The 20312-nt window shown below is 43.9% G+C and overlaps 1 protein-coding gene across 1 annotated transcript; it reads right to left on the bottom strand.

Moving 5' to 3' along the window:
* Positions 1–13255: 13255 nt before the first annotated feature.
* On the bottom strand, positions 13256–15407 carry LOC110017737 (leukotriene B4 receptor 1-like). Its single transcript, XM_020714715.2, has one exon. The coding sequence runs from the start codon at positions 15389–15391 to the stop codon at positions 14444–14446; it is 948 nt and encodes a 315-aa protein (XP_020570374.1). The 5' UTR covers positions 15392–15407; the 3' UTR covers positions 13256–14443.
* Positions 15408–20312: the final 4905 nt, after the last annotated feature.

Raw genomic sequence — 20312 nt, 5'->3', positions numbered from 1 at the left:
ACGCTACATCAACTGCAACATTCTTTGACAAACCAAAACTAGTTGAAGTGAGATCAAAAACTTTAGTGGTTGAGTTTTCTCACATATTTGAAATCAAAAGAAATTAGATCACCTGTTGACACATGTTTCTGCTTCAAAAGTATCGTATATGTAAGGGTTAATGGGCGACGAAGTGTGCATTATTACTTTTTAACGAACGCGGTGGAAGCCTGAACCGTCTGACGTAATGTGCGTTAAAAAGTAATAATTCCTCTCTCTCTGTGTAGGGTGGGTGGTGCTGGACCTGGGGCGTCGGCGCCTCGGGGATGGGGCCCCAGGTTTGCAGGTCCTGGGCGCGTTGCTGGGGGGGGCTGGGGGACGGCTGTTTGACCACCGGGGGACAGTCTACCAGCTGTCTCCAACTTACCCCTTTCCTCATATAATCTCATATTAGGGTGAGGGGTGGGGGGTTTAGCCTGAGTTGCGCTTTGGGGGGGGGGGCTACTTGGTAGTGGTCCCCCTCCCATGGTTGCCGTATGGAATGGGCCCCCCCTCTCTCGGTTTTATTTGCACCTTAGACATGTCGGGCCCTTGGTAGGGGGGTGCTTGGACATCACTGCCAGCAAGCAGTAGATGTCCATTTAGCACCCTACCCGCCAATTTTAACTGCACCTTAGACATTTAGGGCCCCTTGGTGGACAGGGTGATGGGACATCACTGTGAGTAATCAGGAGATGTCCCCTTAGTGCCCTACCAGCCAATTTTAACTGCACCCCTTTAGTACACACACCCTTCACTCCTCAAAATATATATTCCAACATAAACACACACACATGCACACAAACACCCTCACAAACACACACACACGCATTTCGCAAGGAAGGTGGGACCTTGCACCATCTTTCCCCTACCCCATCCCTGGTACGGGGAACTGGGTCCTTGGCAACGCCGGCCGTGTCTCTTGAGTGCTGGCTTCCTGGGCCCGGCGGCCCGCTCTCCATGCAGGGAGAGTTCACACCTGAACCGGGGGTGTCCGTGTGCCTGTGGTGTGGGTTCTGGTCCTTGCCCCTCAGCGCTGGGCCTCACCAAATCTCCAACAGTGGCCGAGCCTGGTCGTGCCATGTTCAGCCCCCCTCCTGGGCGAGGGCGGCTGGCCCCTGTCTTGCACCTATCTGGACCAACCGTGGGCCTGGTGGATGGCTGCCTGGAGCGCGGAGCAGGTCTCCCTTGGGGGGTCCTGGCTCGTACCTGGGGTTGGGGCGGGGGGATGCCCAGACCCCCTGGGTGGTGATGAAGTGCTCGTCTGGGGCTGTGGACAACACCTCTCGGGTGGGGCCCGGCGTTGGGCGCAGCCCCCTCCTGGCTGGGGCAGCACTCTCTTTCCCCCCATGCCTCCCTGCTCTCTGGCTCTGGGGGCCTCGTGGCGGTCCTGCTGGCCCTGGCCTGGGTGGCGGACGTGGTCACCTGGGGGGCGGTTTTTCTCTGCCTGCTGCCGCGTGGCGTTGGGGGGCTTCTGGCTGCCGCGGCTGCGGCGGGGGTCTTGGTGTGGGGATGGCTGGGCACTCTCCCTTCATGGTATAACTATGTTTGAACTATGGTTCTCTGTTTTTTGTGTACTGAGCCACACCATGACCAATATGGAGGATTCAATTCTTTTGTGTCTCTTCTGTATTACAAAGTAAGACTTTTTTCATCAGGTTTAGGTAACATCAAAATTCCCATTTGTCATTAAATGTACTCATTATTTTTGAATAAATGCATTTATCTATAATATATAAAAAACATAGTCTTATGGTTGCCATAAGATGTAGAGCTGATTCTTTAGCAGACTTGGAACCTTGTCTCATTTTTTAATGTTGAGTAGGTATTATGGTTTCTTTAAGATTCTGTGGAAGGCCAAAAAAATGATTAGGAACAATAGCAGAAAAAGAGGTGTAGCTGATAAAACACTGAACAAAGTTATGGGAAAGTCCAGCTCATTGCTGCTTATAAACACGTTTGTATCATATAGTCACAGTGCTAGATGAAGTAGGCTTTAACAGGAACAAAAGTTTGCACTCATGCAGTAAGTCTCATCTGTTTTTTTAACTTCCTGATTCCTTATCAAACGGAAACAGCAACAAAATTAGCAAGTTAGAATCTCACTTAGTAACTTCTAGTAATCAAGACTGTGTTTTAGTTTGGTTAAATTTTTTTTTTTTTTTGGAACTGTTTTATTTCCACCTGTTTTCAAGTTATAGCATTAAATTAGACACAATGTAAGGGTCCGTCATCAATAAGACTTTTAGGCCGGCTTTACACTGCAGGTCTTGATGCTCATATCCGATTTTCTGACTATATCCGATTTTTTTGACGACCCGCTTACATCATCTTTTAAAAGTGACCCGTATCTGATTTCTGCATTTACACTATGCAATGCTGAAACTATCAAACGTAGACGTTCTGAGGACTAATTAGCTGTATTTCCGCATTCCGCGGACCTCCTTTAGACTTTTGTGACTGCGGTTGTCATGGAGGCAACGCAGCGACGGAAGGAGGCGTTGCCTTGGGCGCTCCTGAGGGGACGCACGGGGGAGGAAAAGAAGGGGGGCTGCTCGGCTTTCTCTGAGTTTTGAATGAGGAAGTGTTTGCAGACGTGCTGTACTAACAGTTTGATCCAAGTGTTGAACCTTTCCTGCGCGATGACTTCTCTTTTCCGACCGTAGTCAGAAACACACTGAAGATTTCCTCGGGGTTCACTTTTCCGTTCTGAACCCTCAGCCTCCAGAGGGGGTTGAGAAAGACTCCAAAACTTTTGGGCGAGACACCTTCTTTTTAATTTTCGGTTCTCCGACAGTCCCCCGCTCCGCGCTCACACCCGCTCTCCTCTCCTTAAGTTACACGCACACACACGCAAGCACGCGCGCGCGCACACACACACACACGGTCCCCATCATACACGTCCCCCAAAGAAATAAACGGCTTCTAGCCCGGTCCATAGCAACGGTGTCCCGCTTCATTAGTTACCGTTTGCGTCCGGACCGGACATAACAGCGGTTTCCAACTACGGTCTGAAGCTGAAAGGTAACACGCTGACAGCAAAATCAGCACAAAAAGCACCTTTATAAGTCATGTGATCTCAGTTGGTGGTGTCCTGAGTTGATGTCACTGATGTACGACTCGCATTTACTGGGGAATATCCGATCTGTCTGCTTACATGGCACACGGAAATGCACGTATCCGATTCGTTTCCGATTTATTTCCACATATGAGAGAGGCCTGTATCCGATCTGAGAAAAACGGAATCCATGCACTTTTGTCCTGCTTACACGTTCACCGATCATATCCGATCTGTGTCCCGTGAGAGGAAAAAATCGGAATTGGGTCACTTGAACCATGCAGTGTAAAGGCGGCCTTAGTGTCATGGTGCCTTTGGTAACTCTCCTCCCCCTCCCCTCTCTGCTCTGCTCCTGAGGATTCCCAGCTGTATTCACTCAACTCATCAACCTCCAGCAGTCTTAAGGAGATCCAACCCCAGCATTCATCGCCAGTTCGTTGTTCCTCCATGGTGCATAATCAGATCACTCATGGTCTCGCTCTTTAAGAGTTACCTCTTGTTAATATTTTCCTATGCCTTGTTTTCAGGAAATACATACCACAAGTGTTTACCTGGGATTCACCTCCAGAGCTATCGGTCCTCCTTGATCACGCCAGGATTCCTGTTCATGCCAACCCTCCAGCTCAGCCATTGCAGAAACCCTCCAGCCACACCACGACTCCAAGTCAAGATTCCCCGGTTCTCACCTTGTTACTCACCTGCAATCCTCAGCCGTCATCCTCGCCATTGCATCGGCGTCCCACAACAATAAATCATCTAACTTACCTTACACTCTCCTGTTTTCCTTCCAGGTTCCAGCATCTGGGTCTGTCTCGGTTCTTTGAAATCATGACAGTTAGTTGTGTTCTCTTAGTTCCTAATTATTTGTTTTCCTGCTTGTATTTCCCCTGTCACTTGTCTTACCATGTTTCATTTGATAACTATACAGCAATGTTAACTGATGGCTCTAATTACCCTTAGTGTATTTAAGTGTCTGATTTTTCCATTTCTTCTTTGTCAGGTCATCTGTTTTGTCATCCTTTTATGGTATTTCTTTGAGATTTAAGCTTTTATTTCTGCCACTAGCCTGTCCTCTTTCAATAGAGAAGCAGCTGTTATATGCAGCTGTTATATAAATAAACAACTCATGATGATACTGGAAGCTGGTCTGGTTGTTGCTGAATTGATGAAAAATATTGTTGCTTCACTTCTTCCGGAGACGAACGTATGAAAATACATGATTACAAGTATATCAAGATTCACAGATTGTTTTGTTGTACCACAAAATATAATTAAAAAAAACGCTGTTTCATCATCCTATTCTGTGCAGACTAATGTCTCCTCTGGTGATGAGGACAAATTATTAGCTGTTGAGTTATGCAGACAGGGATGGGTAAAATGAGTGAAGCCATCCAGAGCAGAACCATGAGATGCTTTGGTCCAAAGTCATTTAAGGTATTTTGCTGCATTTAAACATGACGAGTATAAGTAGAATTCATTCTAATGTGCCAAGAACCGAAACGAAACACAAATAAGTGCACAGAACACAAATGGCGAGCTGAAGAGTCAGCCGCCCTGGTGCTTGGGCCACGTCAGCTTATGTGTCCGTGCCTCCAGCGCAGAGGGGCGGGGCCGACGCTGTAGATGGAGTGCCAGGCCAACCAGGACGACGAAGTGATGACGTCCAACCTAGAAGAAAAGAGATAGACCAATCGCCTCCCAGATACAACCGCGTTCAATTAACATAACTAACAATCCAAAGCAAGAAAAAAGCTCATCCACCCCCAAAAGGCTCGGCTCGTAACAACAGAATAAACGCCACAAGTCCCAGAAAGGAATAAGATGTCCTGAAGAAGAAATATTAGAGGGGCACACACTGACAGTGACCGGCTCCATCCTGTGGTCTGGCTGGCAAGTCTTAACTAGATGTGTTGTTAATTTTATGCTGCAGACGTAACAAGAAATTTGGACCCTTGCTTTTATACAGACAAAGCTTCGCTAAAATTGAATTCCAAGGAAGGAAATGTTTTGAAATCTTATCATTCTTACACAACATATTTCATGGTGAATATGATTGCACAACAATAAATTACCGATGAATTTCTCCAGCAGATGTTTGGTTATGCATAACCCAGACACTTATGCAACCTAAACACACATCAACAACTAATAGAACTTAAGTGTTACAAGAACAGGCAGACGACTGAATCCTTTTGCAGGAGGTTTATTAGCCCCACTAAAAGTCCACAAAGCTAAATCAGGGTCAGACAGACAGGAGTCGAAAACAGGCATGAGTTCATTAGAGGAGAGACAGGGTAATTAGCATTCAGGCAAGAGTCAGGGCAGGTGGCAGGCAAACAGAAGCTCATGTCCAACTAGTGATGGGACGATGATACCTCAAGGAGTGTATTGACACACTAAACAAACTGTGTTGGCACTGTTATCATACTGTGTTGGTCACCCAATAGTGACCCCTGCAGTAGTTATAAAATCATTGCAGGCAATGAAATTCCTTGTTCGTGTAAATGATAAAACTGAGTAGGTATGTAAAATATAGCAAATTAGAGTATAAATTCAGAGTTACAATTTTTTAACTTATGTGCACATTTGTCAACTTAACTGTTAAATCATATGAAATAAAAGACAAAAAAGTGATTAGTTCATGAATTTTTATTGAGAAACAAAAGTTTTTGAAGTGTCTTTGCTCCAAGGCGATTTCTCCTCTTACACACCAGCTCCCCAGCCTTGGAAAATACTCTTTCGCATGGTACAGACGATGATGGTGAGCAGAGAGTTTTAAGTGCAAATTCATGAAGATGATGGTATATTTCCTGGTTCCATTTCCAATATTGCAAAGGATCTTGGTTTCTGGGTGTGTTTGTTTCTGCCAGGTAGCGTTGGACTTCAGTAATGGAGTCAGCTGTTGTGTTTCTCGTCTTCTGGGTCTCTGCAACCTCCATATCTAAAGTTTTCCAGAGATTGTGCCCTAAAAAAATAGCTAATCATTACTTTATTATCACATGATATATCATATCACAAAGTGCCACAGAAATGTATTTTCATACCTGAACTGGGTTCTGACCCATGTGAAGAGCTAGGCTCTTCTTGTCTTGGGTAAGGCTCTTGGCTCCTCATTTCTTCTGCACATTCTGACTGCAGTCTCTGCACCGCTCCACTTGCCTTTTGATGACTAACAAATCCATTCTTTTTAAATCTGGGATCTAACAGAGTTGCCAGAGTCATCACACTGAGAGATTCCATGCCGCAAATGGCGTCAGTTAGCCGCTTCCTCAGGTTCTCAGCCAGTTGCTGAGCAGCTGTTTTTGTCACTGTTGTGGCCTGACGTTGAAGCTCAATGTGGGGCATTCTCATCATGGGAATGACCTTCGACCCAGAGACCCTTTTTTCCTCAGACAGTTCTCTTGTAGCTTGGTCAAAAGGAGCAAGAACCCTGAGCATCTCTTCAATGATCTGACATTCTTCTGGAGTCAGTGGAGTGATGTCAGGTTTTAATGTGGCCAGTGACACCCAGACTGCCTCCTTCTGCTCAGTCATTCTTTCAAACATTTGGTAGGTACTGTTCCATCGTGTTGGCACCTGGTTCATTAATTTATGGTCCGGTGTTCCCAGCTGTTGCTGTATTTGACTGAGCTTCTCTTTAGCGGTCACGCTCGATCAAAGGTATGTCACAATGTGTTGTGTTTTGTTGCGTATTTCAGTTATTGTTGGGATTTGATCACATGATTTTCACACAATTAAATTCAGGGAATGGGCTATACAAATGGTATGCCGTATTTGCAGCATTCGAGCACATGCAGTCATGTTTGCTGCTGCATCAGTGACAAGACACCTGACCTTTCCTGCTATGCCCCACTCCTCCATGAGGCTCCTTTTAACCGTGGCAATGTTTTCTGCAGTGTGTTTCTAAGGAAAATGCTGCACTGCCAAGACTGATGAATGGAGTTCATGGCTTTCTTTGTCCATATAGTGGCCAGTAACAGCTAGATATGCCTCCATATTCATAGACGTCCACATATCAGCTGTTAAGGTAACAGCAACGGGACTCTGGAGGTCCTTTTTGGTTTTTCCTTTTTCCTCCTCATATCTCTGGCTAACCAAGTCCTTGATGGTCTGAAAATAACCATACAAAAACTGTTACACCAATAAAATATAGTTATATAGTTAGTACAAACATATAATACAAATCCTTAAACATACCTTCCTGCTTGGTAGAGCATACAAGGGTAAAATAAGCTTCAGGAGCTCCCTGAATCCCTCATTTTCAACAAAGCTGAGTGGCTGACAGTCTTTGATGATCATATTGACCACTGCCTCATCCACTGCTTGCTTGTTAGGAACTGCAAGCCAAAAGGAACTATTTTGTCAAAAGCTTAATAAAAGGACTGTAATTTTTACAAACAATGTCAAGTAGACATAAGACGATATAGTGGTGTAGTGGTTATCACTGTTGCATCACAGCAAGAGGGTTGCAGGTTCGATACTAGGCCTGGAGCCTTTCTGTTTGCATGCACGTTTTTTTTGCACAATTTTTAGAGAGAATTTCAACATACCTGGGGTACTCTCATAAGTATCTGCCAATTGTTCATTGCCATGCCGAGCTCTATAATGCCTCAGCATTGATGAAGTGCTCTTATTGATATAGGATAGCTCTGTGGAGCATTTCACCTACAATAACATAAAAAGTTGATTTATCTGAAAACAATTCAAACCTCTTACCAGAACATTGCATTCACTTGTTAAAAAAAATAGACACCCTATCTCATGATTACGAGATCAGGATCTCATAATTACATGATAACATGAATAAAGCAACTGTAAGGCTCTTTAACTTACTATTATATGTATCACAGGTCATTCACTTGATAAACTGATAAAGTGAGTGCAATGTGCCACTGTAAAAAATAGTATATAAAGGAGAAAAAGATTTACCTTGTTTGGGGTCACGAGATCAAAATTATTCCACACCGGGGAACACTTCCATGGACGATCCATGATCAAGCAAAACTCCATCCGACAAACCCACGACATGTTGATCCAGTTTGTTTCCTGATAAACACACCTTGGCGCAGCACATCCAAACGATACAGTTCCTGTATCGGTAACGTGATTCTTTCTTAAAACAATACACGAACCGATACGAGGTTTCGCTCTTGAGCTTTCGGCACAGTGCTGATGCACCAGTGTCGCTCGTCCCATCACTATGTCCAACTACAACACTCAGTGAGGAAGGCAGAGTGGCACAAACAATACTTCACACTGAGTGTGGTTCAGTACGGTGCTTATGTCTGCTGTGGTTGATTGAGTGAATTTAATTATGATTAATTAAATCACACTATCTGTCACAGACCAAGGTTTATTCTCCACAATTTCCCCATCCCCTGGTGGAGCAGTGAGCGGCAAGCTCGGGAACTATTTTGGTGGATTTAACCTCCCAATCCAACCCCTTAATGCTGAGTGTCAAGCAGGGAGGCATTGGGTCCTATTTTTAAAGTCTTTGGTATGACTCAGCCTGGGTTTGAACCCACGACCTTCTAGTTACAGGGTGGACACTCTAGCCACTGGTATCTTGAATGAGAGTCAGGTATGTTGCAAGCAGGAAGTGGACGCTGGGTGTGCTGGGAGATGAAGTGGTTTCATTACTCTGGAGATTGCTCCTGCCGGTGACCTGAGGAGGCGACAGAGTTCTGACTTCTGACATTAAGTTACATCTTACTACAACTTCTTACGATTTCTAATTGAAGGAAAAATAAGCTAATGAATAAAAGAGCTTAAACTTTCTTATGGAGATGATGCTTTCTCATCATGTGTGTTCTTTCTCTTGAGCTGGTTCACACTTATGGACAGACTTTTGTCAGTGTGAAGATGCAGCTGTGCTTCTCTGAAGACTGAAGCCACTTCCGAAAGTTCAAACAGAGAAACTGAAAACACACTCAGTATATTGTTGACATGACATGGAAAGTATGAGACAAATATGATCACAGTGATGCTGGAAACCAATCTGGTTGTTCGAGGACTGTTGAAAAACGCTGCTTGCTTCACCTTCCTATAAAGACAAATTTATGAAAAAGCCACAATAAACATTGTCATAGATCCCACAGTGATTTCTTCTATCAACACAAACATCACCAGAGGTTTGTTAGTGAGCTGGAATCTGCAATGTGTCCTTTGAGGACAAATTATTAGCTGTTGAGCTATGCAGACAAGGATGGGTAAAATGAGTGACACCATCCAGAGCAGAACCAAGAGATGCTTTGGTCCAAAGTGATTTAAAGTATTTCGCTGTTTCACAACAACCAGATAGCGCTGGACAATTATCAAAGTCACTTTCATCAGGCTGCCATAAATGCTGACAAATAACAGGTATGTTAGAAGCTTAGAAGCACGGCCACTATAAATAAAGTAAAAACAGCAAAAAAAAAACATGAAGGAAATGTTTGTGAAAGCAAGCACCAGGTATTGATCTAGAAAGGTTTTGCACCATAACCCACAAGTCAATCCATGACACCGCAAACCAGGTTTAGTGGAGGGGACATATAACAGCTGTTTTTCGTTTAGTGTTGCAGCGACTCTACGGCTCTGTGACTCTCTGGCATCAAGGATGAAATACATTTTTGAAAAGCCAACAAAAATGACTGTTTTTTATAAATTTTTATTGTGATTGATTTGACATTCTAGACATTATGTAAAATTTGAAGGCTTTTTCCTCCGTCGACCGGCACAGCGTATGACGTCACGCCAGAGCACAGCAGTTTGTTGAAGAGTAATAAAAGTTTGAAGTCAATTTGTAGCAAAAAATTCAAATTGCAGGATCATACATCTAAAATATGTTGTAGTCCAAAGCCTTGTGAGCTTTTTAAAATTTTATTGGTGTCTCTAGCTGAAAGAATGCCAAAATAAGTAGCTCCGATACACGACAGAATATGGACCCTTTTAATTTTACTTCACAGCATTACCTTATAAAAAAAAATAATAATAATAAAAAAAGTTTAATCAATTGAAAATGATTAAATTGATTGATTTCTAATAATATTATTTCACTTGCTTACTTGTTTGTAGCTACAAACAGAGTAATGTTGTGTACTCTATCCACTGCAAACAGAACTGCAATGAACAGCATATAGGAGAAACCAAACAACCTCTACACAAGGAGCTTTACCAACATCGCAGAGCCAACCCAAGTGGACCTGAGTCTGGAGTGCACCTCCACCTGAAGGCCACAAACCACTCGTTCGAGGACAGTGAAGTCTGAATTCTAGCCAGAGAGAAAGGATTGTTTGAGCGAGGAGTGAAAGAAGCCATCTTTGTCAAGAAGGATAAACCTTCTCTTATTAAGAATGGTGGTCTCAGGTTTATTCTTCCATCCATCTATGGCAGTGTTCTGAAATCCAAACTGAGGACTGAGGACAAAGGACTCTTAACAACCCGAAACAATGTAGGCTAAGTTGACAATACCATCCAGTTTCAGGTCTGACTCCTCCTCCATGAGCGCATATATACCAGCTCTTTTACCAGCTAATTCAGAATTGACAAAGCCTCTTGGATAAGAGGTGAAACGTCGTCTAACTTTAAAAAAAAGTCCAGATGACAGCCCCTAAACCTACTACTATGATTTTTTGGATAAATGATTGGTATTTGCCATGTTGATTTCTAAAAGTTATTTTTTACATAATAATTTAAGTAATTTATCTTTGTCATGTGCTTTATTGATATTTCAGGTTTCTTAATTCTGTCTGATAAAAGCTAGGAACTAGGAACTACTTTATGCTGATGACTCGGCCCTTGTAGCTAGTAACGCATCTGATATGTACATTGATTGTGAAGATTGTACATCGCTTTTCCTCTGCAGCTGAGATGTGTCATGACTAGAACGCGGAGGGAGGACCCAGATGCTGAAAACCCAGAAGGGCAGAGGCAGGTAAGTAAAGAGGTAAGTATGAGGTTTTATTTTCTTAATGTTTCTTGCGGTCGTTGATGGTGTAGTGGGTAATCGTGGCTGTGGCTCTCGATTGTAGATCCAGAACTTCCAGAGCGGGAGCGAGACAAAGTCTCTGGGCAGGATTCTTGAACCCGGGCATGGTGTGGTGATCTTGAAGAGCGTGGACGCTCAGTGGATACGTGGCGTGGCTGTGGTCTAGGTGAGAAACAGAGGCTGTGGCTCACAGTGGCAGGAAACGTCAGCGGTGGAAGGCTGAGGCTGCTGCTGCTCGAGATGGTGAACTCAGGTGACTCTCGTGGCGTGAGAATGTAACCTGAGTGCAGAAGACAAGACAAGGTTAGCTTAGTACAGAGGCAAGGGGGCCAGACGTAGAGCTTCAGGAGACTAGGCACCATCAGGGTTAACGGACTGGCGAAGGATGATGAAGCTGGGTCTCCTAAAGTAGCAGGTGGCTGATGAGTAGAGTAGTCACAGCTGAGGGAGATGCTGTATCAGCCTCCCACATTGTCCAATGAACATCCAGAGACGATTATGGTCCATGATGAACCACTGAAGTCAACAGAGAGTTTTACTTACCTGGGCAGTACCTTAACTTACTCAAACTCAGCTGATCTGGAAGTGGAACGGAGAATACTTTCTGCCACTGATCTGAAAGTGGAACAGAGAATACTTTCTGCCACTAAGGCCTATGGTGCACTACAAAAGAGACTGTGAAGTTTCCATGACATCAGTACTAGTACCAAAGTGCAGGTATATGCAGCCGCAGTCATCCCATTTTTGCTATACTCCATCGAGTGTACCACTCTCTACCGCAGACATATCAAGGCTCTAAAAAGACTTCAGCTTCGCTACCGTCGCTTCATTCTCAACATCAAGTGGCAAGACCATATCCCAGATGTTGAGGTTTTGAGACGTGCCAACACAGTTAGTGTTGATGCCCTAATAACATCGTCACAACTTCGATGGGCAGGGCACGTATGCGTATGGGACGAAGAAGCCCTACAAAATCCAAATGGCGTGAAACTTTAAAGAAAGTGAGAAGGTCCAGATGTCAACATGTGCACAATACAAATACTGTTCACACATGCATTCTTATGCCTTCAAAAAAAATAGTGTGAAATATTATATTCAATCACACAAACTATTTATGTAAAGGTGAGCTAACACCTGTGCTCAGGTGAGTGTTTATGTTCTTCTAAAATGGATGAAGTAATGTGAAAAGAAGGAGGGAGAGTGCCCAGCCATCCCCACACCAAGACCCCGGCCGCAGCAGCCGTGGCAACCAGAACCCCCTAACGCCACTCGGCAGCAGGCAGAGAAAAACCGCCCCAGGGGCGATCACGTCCGCCAACCAGGCCAGGGCCAGCATGACCGCCCAGAGGCCCCCAGAGAGCAGGGAGGCATGGGAGAGCGCAGCACCGGCCCAACCAGGAGAGCAGCCCCCGCCAAGAGAGCCCAACGCCGGTCCCCACCCGACAAGGGTGCCCACAGCCCCAAACGAGCACCTCATCACCACCCAGGAATTCTGGGCATTCCCCTGCCCCAACCCCAGGTACGAGCCAAAACCCCCCAAGGGAGACCCGCTCCGCGCTCCAGGCAGCCACCCACCCGGCCCACGGTTGGTCCAGGAAGGAGCAAGGCAGGGGCCAGCCGTCCCCGCCCAGGAGGAGGGCTCCAAGGAGAAAAGGGGGGCCACCAGGGGTGTTGTAAAGATGGCACGACCAGGCTCGGCCACTGTTGGAGATTTGGTGAGGCCTAGCGCTGAGGGGCAAGGACCAGAACCCACACCACAGGGACACGGACACCCCCAGTTCAGGTGTGATGTGATCCCCGGCTTCTGGCCTTGCCAGAAAGCTCAGGGATCCCTCTCCCTGCGTGGAGAGCGGGCCGCCGGGCCCAGGAAGCCAGCACTCAAGGGACACGGCCGGCGTTGCCAAGGGCCCAGTTCCCCGTACCAGGGATGGGGTAGGGGGAAGGATGGTGCAAGGTCCCACCTTCCTTACGAAATGCGTGTGTGTGTGTTTGTGAGGGTGTTTGTGTGCATGTGTGTGTGTTTATGTTGGAATATATGTTTTGAGGAGTGAAGGGTGTGTGTACTAAAGGGGTGCAGTTAAAATTGGCTGGTAGGGCACTGAGGGGACAGCTGCTGTCCCGATTACTCACAGTGATGTCCCATCACCCTCCCCACCAAGGGGCCCTAAATGTCTAAGGTGCAGTTAATATTGGCAGGTATGGCGCTAGGAGGACAGCTGCTGCTTGCTGGCAGTTATGTCCAAGCAACCCCCCTACAAGGGCCCTACATGTCTAAGGTGCAAATGGAGTTTTCCCACTTGATAAGGAAATTTTCAACAAACCTTTTATGAAGATTATATTTGGCTGATCTAAATTTTTTGATCTGCATTTTTTATTTGATTGCAACACGGATTTGTAAACTTTCCCCATGCCATTATGTTTGTGAAGAGTGCAGTAATTAATAAGCCCCACTCCCAATGTTCCCATAGCTTACAGAACAGGAAGTAGATTAGATAATTTAATAAAGAACTAATAAAATTATTTAAAGAAAGTAAATGTATGTAACACGAACTCAGCGTGTGCAGAGTGAAACAAGAAGAGTCAGAATTAGACATTGTTGATGATCATAATAAACCTTATCGCAAAAAAATACACACATTTATTAATATATGAATGTAAGTAATATTAGCTTATAATAATAGCTACCCCAATACTTTTGAACCTTTCTGACTGCTTTTAACTAACACAATTATAAAAAAGGAAAAAATAAAATGATTATTTTTCAGAAAAAGTCAACAATTCAATGCATGTGCAGGTAATTCTGATAATTCTTTTGTCAAACCTTTTATCACAAATAACATACAGCCTTTTCTTTTGCATCATCTTACCACCTCAAAGCTTCATCCTACACTGATCAGTTCATTTAACGAAGAATGATAAGCAAACACGGACAAACAGAACAGACATGGAATAGGAAAAAACACAATTAAAAAAAAATCAAAACATGTTTTTAAATTATAGACGAGAAAATGTAAATGTAATTGCTTCAACCACAAGGCATTTTATCAACACAATCTAAGTAAAAGTTTTATTCTAAAAATAGTATTTGCTTTATTCCTGCGTTATATCTGTCACGTTAAAAAATCCCATGATAATAAAAGATGCTAGCATAATTCACTTTTACCGTTGTACTTCATTTACCTTTTCTTTTGAGGTTGTACAAATGAAAAATGATCATGTGTAGTACTATTTTTGGAAAATGAAACAAGATGAACTAACTATAGCTGTGTTTGGTGAACTTATATGGAAAGCCTCAGTTACCCCATCATCTGCTGAAGTCTGTGACAGAACAAATATACCCTGATGGAGAAAATCCTCTGCAGTTGCATCCAGAGAAATGACTCGTTGTTGTTCACCTTTCAGGATATTCCTTCTGGGGTCGCCACATCAAACGAGCTTTCATGAATTTGGTTTAGATGGTTCAGACATTTACAAATGTGAGAAGTGAATGCATACAGGAGTGGATTCAGACAGCTGTTTATAAATGTCAGTGCCGTAACAATATAGTGTTTGTTTCCAAATAGTTTCTCAAGTCTCTCATTGTGTAAAGCAGTAGCTCCAACACTCAGTACATTTACAGCGTGGTATGGAATCCACAGGACAAAAAACACTATAATGATACTGGTAACCAGTCTGGATGTCTGAGGGTTGTTAAAAAATGCTGCTCGATTCACCTTCCTATAAAGCTGAACGTATGAAAATGCTACAATAAAAAATGAAGCAAATCCCACCAGAGTCTCTGTCAGCTGCACAGCAATCTTCTGAGGTTGAGAGGAAAATTGATTTCTGCAGCGCAGCCACTGCTCATCAGGGATATCCCTTCGAGCCACCAAGGCAGGGATGGACACTATCATTACAACCAGCCAAAGCAAAACCAACAACAATCTTGTTTCTTTCTGATTGTAAAATTGTTGGTGCACTACAAGCATGTAACGCTGGAAGCTCAACAAAGCTATAGTTAGCATACTTCCATAAACACTGCAATAAATGAGATATATTAGGACTTTACAGGCCAGCAGACCAAAGATCCAGTTGTAGAGCAGACTGTAAATCCACAGTGGGAGAGTCACCAGACAGAGCAGGTCTGACACGGCCAGATTCAGCATCAAACTCTGGGTCATGCTGGACAGCTGCTGAAAATTTGGCTTCAGAATGATGACAGCAATGTTTCCAGGGACTCCCAGGAGAAAGCAGAGAGACAGAATCACTGCAGCCGGCACACCTCTGGAGTCCATGGAAGGAGAAGGGAGAAGTTCAGAAGAGGAGGAGATGTTTGAAGGTGCTGCAGTCAAGTTGAGTTTCTCCATGACGCCCAACACTAAACAAATGATGGACCTAAGAGTCACAAAATAATCAGGAATTCAGAGGTTTCACACTATTAGCATATATCTGAGTTTAGGTCAATGATCATTTCTGAATTGGCACACGGCAAAAAGATTTGACCACAAACATGCCTGATGAACAAAAGTCTGTTTAGTTTTAAGAACAAAAAAACTCACAAAATGAGAATAGCAATGACGGCATGACTTTAGTTTTATAAGAGAGGCTGGAAATAGTTTCTTGAGACTTCCATCTTATTTTGTTACTGATAGTCATGACAAAACTAAGAACCAAAATAGCATCAACATTGAAACATAAAGTTGAAAAGCCTTTTGATTTGTTGAGATCTTTATTTTGTCATCAGAACAAGACCCTAAAATAAGGAGTGTTCTTCCAACTACGTTTCTTGCAGCTTTATACCGGTGTCACACAACTGTTAGTTATTATCAGCTTAAAGGTACAAGTGATGGGCAGGAAAGTGGCATTCATGAATTACTTACATAAAAAGGTTTTAATGCAAAGTGAAGCTGTGTCAGTAATCACACACACAGAAAAAGAGACGATGTCTAGAGCACAAAGACGTATTTGAATTTCTAAGGAATGAGCAATTATGAGGAATTGCGTTTGTTCCCCTTTTAGCATATCCCTTCAGGGGTTGCCACAGTGAATCATCTTTCACCAATTTGTACAGGTGGATTGGCAGAGAAATTTACACCAGAAAACCCTAGATTCGATCAAGGCTGGGAATCGGCACAGGGAGACCCAGACGTGGGTCCACTTGTGGCTACAGTTAAGCTGCCAACCTGAAGTTCAGATCTCTGTTACATTGTTTTTTTGCAACATAAGAATAAAAGTGAACATGAGTAGATTAGCAGCAGTTCACAAAATGCAATGCTTTTACAGAAGAGAAATACATTTCAACAAAAACTTAGGGTCCTTGCTCTGTAAGAAACCAGCAACAGCACTGAGCACATTGAAAAATGATATGGAACCCACAAAACAAAAAGACTACTGATGATACTCATAAACAGCCTGGTTGTTTGTGGGCTGCTGGAAAATGCTGCCTGCTTTACCTTCTTCTGGAGGTGGGTGAGTAAAATTACTACAAGACAAAGATGAAAACAACTTACCTGGTCCTCCACTTGCAGCACTTTAATCCACTGAGCTTTTGTCAAGTATTAAGACTCAGTTTTTTAGTTTTGTTCTGTTCAGTGGTCGGCAGTTCTCACTGTGCAGTTTCCTGTTTCTGACCACATTCTAACAGGAACATTTCAATTCTTCTTATTTCTGTGAATCGAGTGTAACAAAAGCAGTGATATGCAGTAATAGATGTAAGGGTTGTTTACCTTATTTACCCTGTTGCTGTACAGATGAACAAAGATGTTAGCAGGTAGAACAATTTAAAAAAACATGTTGAACTAAATAAATGTCAGAGTTTATTTGAAAAACCTCAGCTACCACATCATCTGCAGCTTTCTGTTTTAGAGCAAAGATACCCTGACAAAGAAGATGCTCTACTGTTTTCTACGAAAAAGTGACTCAGTAGTAAGCGAGTTTGTGAAAGCATCACAGGTTTAGTAGTTTCACACATTTTTTTGATTTAAAGTGGTTTATTTCAAGCAATTGTGGCAACACGAGCGGTTAGGCACACCAAACAAAACTGAGGACTCAACCAGGTGGAGACGTGGTTCTGGCTTAAAAAATAGTTTTAATATCAATAATTAAAAAACAGGGTAAAACCAGATAAGAGTAAGAGCCTCATATAAATAATTAAAACAGAGTAAAACAAATAACATTAAGGGCCTCAAGCCCACCTGTTGACATCACAGGTACACCATCAACACTGGAACAGAACAAACAACAGTAACATGCAGGGGTATAGGTGTAAACAAGCAAAACACAGCAAACCAGTGAAGTCCCAGTTTGTGTACCCGAGTCCTTTTGTTACAGGTGGTCAGGAAGCGGCAGGTGTACACACGTCACAACCGGCCTCCAACTCCCAGGAGCCCCTGCGCAGTCACATGGTTGGCCGTAGACGATGTGGGAGGGGGGAGCAGACGCCGCAGTCAGCGACTCCCTCGTTGGACCACCAAAGCGGATGGTGGGGGGGAAGGCCGTGTAGAGAACACCTACGGACACTTCCATAAAAAGGACCAGAACTCTGTACAGCAGCACCCTGTGGAGGAAAACCAGAAAACAGGTAGCAGGGCATTACCTCTGCAACCAGAGGACATGCAGGGTGAAGAGGCACACATCACTCACATACCAGTCAGTGGGGGATATCACAAGGAACCAGAGCAATGCGCTCCGTTCCCATTTCGCCTCCACCCCAGTCACACGCCCACCGGGTGTATGACCTGGAGTGGTGACATCCACAGCACTGCACTTCCAGGTGCAGGAACCCAGGGAGGCAGTCTCAGGCAGGAATGAGCAGAAGCCAGCTCAGTCCCGGCATATAGGTGGCCTGGTGCTAATTAGCAGCACCAGGACTGGAGTGCCTACACCTGGGAGCCCAATTAACTCATCCTGCTACAATCCACCCCAAAGGCTTGCATCGTGGACCCGACGATGGAATGAACGAAAACCCACGGAACCAACTATATCCATGGCCTAAGGAGCAGACCCGATCAATGCGGGATATCAACTATAGGGAGGAACAAGGAGCGATGCACTCCGTTCCCATTTGGCCTTTTTCAGTCACAGCCTGACCTGCCGTGTGACATTTGTGATATCCACTGCACTTCACGGGAAATATCCAGTTGACCCTCCACAGACTTTTGACTTCTGTGTGGGTCAATGATGAAAACTCATGCACCACCTGAGAGCCGATGCATCACACAACCCCAACTATCTGAGACCCAAGGAGCCAACCTGATTAATGCGGGATATCACTATAGGGAGGAACAAGGAGCGATATGCTCTGTTCCCATTTCGCCTTTTTCGGTCACAGGCTGACCTGCCATGTGACATTTGTGATATCCACTGCAGTTCACAGGAAATATCCCATTGACCTTTCAGAACTTTGACTTCTGTGAGGGTTAGAGTTGGTGACCAGCCATAGGTCTCGTGGCACAATGTAGGGAAACACCGCACCATCGCGTCTCCTCGTCCTGTTGCCGACAGGGGATAAGTGCCTCCTGTAGGGCAACATAAGAATTCTGATCTGCACCGGAATCACCCAAGGGAGGAACAGTGATCGACACGCTCCGTTCCCATTTCACCATTTTACCAGTCACAAGCTGACCTGCCATGTGACAAGGAATTAGAGTGACCACCACAGCACCAAGAATCACACCCTGTTGACCCTCTACAGATTCTGAACTTCTGTGAGGCTTAGAATGGCAATCAGCCGCAGGCCTCTGAGGTGCAGCGAAGGGGCACACTGCTACAGTGTCCCCCCGTCCTGTTACCGACGGGAGAAAGTTGCCTCCAATTGATGTGTCCTCATGCACACCTGCACCTCCTCCTGCCACTCAGCCAGCTTCATTCTGGTTGCTAGAAGATGTAAAGCTTAGTCTTTAGCAGTGTTTCTGGAGTCCCACAGGCCAGCCAGGCCTGGTAGGACTCTTTTTTTCAGCTTGACGGCATCCCTTATTTCCAATGTCCACCACCAGTCAGACTATTGAAATAATATATATATAAAACAAAACATTTCATGATGATAATACTGGAAGATAGTCTGGTTGTTGGTGAATTGCTGAAAAATATTGCTGCTTCACTTTCTTCTGCAGGCGGGTGTATGAAAATAAACACTGGTTCATTGTCCTCTCCTATGCAGACTCATATCTGAAATGACTTTATAATATGTACATTCAAATGCTAAATGGACTTTTCTAGTCAGATACTTAGAGGGAAAATTAGGGCAAACTTAACTTTGAAGTTTTGAAATTATCCTAAGATTGTTGTTTGAGTTGTTTAAAGTTACAAACCTTGAAATATGGTGTTTAACTGGAATTGGATGTACAGTAAACCCTTGTTTTTCGCGGGGGTTACGTTCCAAAAAGAACCCGTGGAGTAGAAACCTTTATTTTTTTAACTATTATTATACAATTAAATACGGTGGCCCAGAAGGGTCACAACACAACACATTAACTTTACACACAACACATTAACTTAACACACAACACATTAACTTAACACACAACACATTAACTCACAACACAACACATTAGCTCACAACACATTAACTCACAACACAACACATTAACCCACAACACAACACAATACACATTAACTCACAACACAACACATTAACTCACAACACAACACAATAACTCACAACACAACACATTAACTCACAACACAACACAACTGCAATTAACATTGCAAAAAGATCCTTATACACTGACATGCCACCATCAAGAGAATTTGTACGAACGTGATGTAAATTTGGCGAGCTGTTTTACGTATGTGCACATACGTATTAAACGGCAACGTTATTGACGCACAGGTAGAGAAGAAGCGGAGTGACTTTTTAGCCAATCAGATTGCAGAACACAATGCACGATGCAAATCCGTGAAGTAGCGAAACCGTGAAAAGTAAACCGCGTTATAGCAAGGGATCACTGTATTTCGAGAAGACAAGAAGGTGATTATACACAATAAATGACATCTTTCAAATTAATTTCTGCCTGGGGCTTTCTGGACTGATAAGGGAAGTTTTTAACTGCTGGAATATTTAGGGTGATAGTTTTTTTTCTTCTTCTTTTTTTATGTTATTTTCACTTATATTGTGCAGATTGATTGCTCCAGCAGTCAAAACACATTTTACTTTTCCCCTGGTTCCAAAGGCAGCTATCTGTCACATGAATAGTAGTTAAAGGAAACACACTGTGCTGATGTGAAATTTGGAAGCTTTAGAGATTATTTACAAAAAGGAGCCCAAAATACATTAAAAATCCATGTTTT

The sequence above is a fragment of the Oryzias latipes genome, chromosome 24 (genome assembly GCF_002234675.1).
Source record: "Oryzias latipes chromosome 24, ASM223467v1".
Taxonomy (NCBI): domain Eukaryota; kingdom Metazoa; phylum Chordata; class Actinopteri; order Beloniformes; family Adrianichthyidae; genus Oryzias; species Oryzias latipes.
This window is presented reverse-complemented; position numbering and strand designations above follow the sequence as displayed.

Excerpts from the sequence above, each read along its gene's own strand:
- LOC110017737 (XM_020714715.2), bottom strand. The coding sequence starts at position 15,391 with ATGGAGAAACTCAACTTGACTGCAGCACCTTCAAACATCTCCTCCTCT.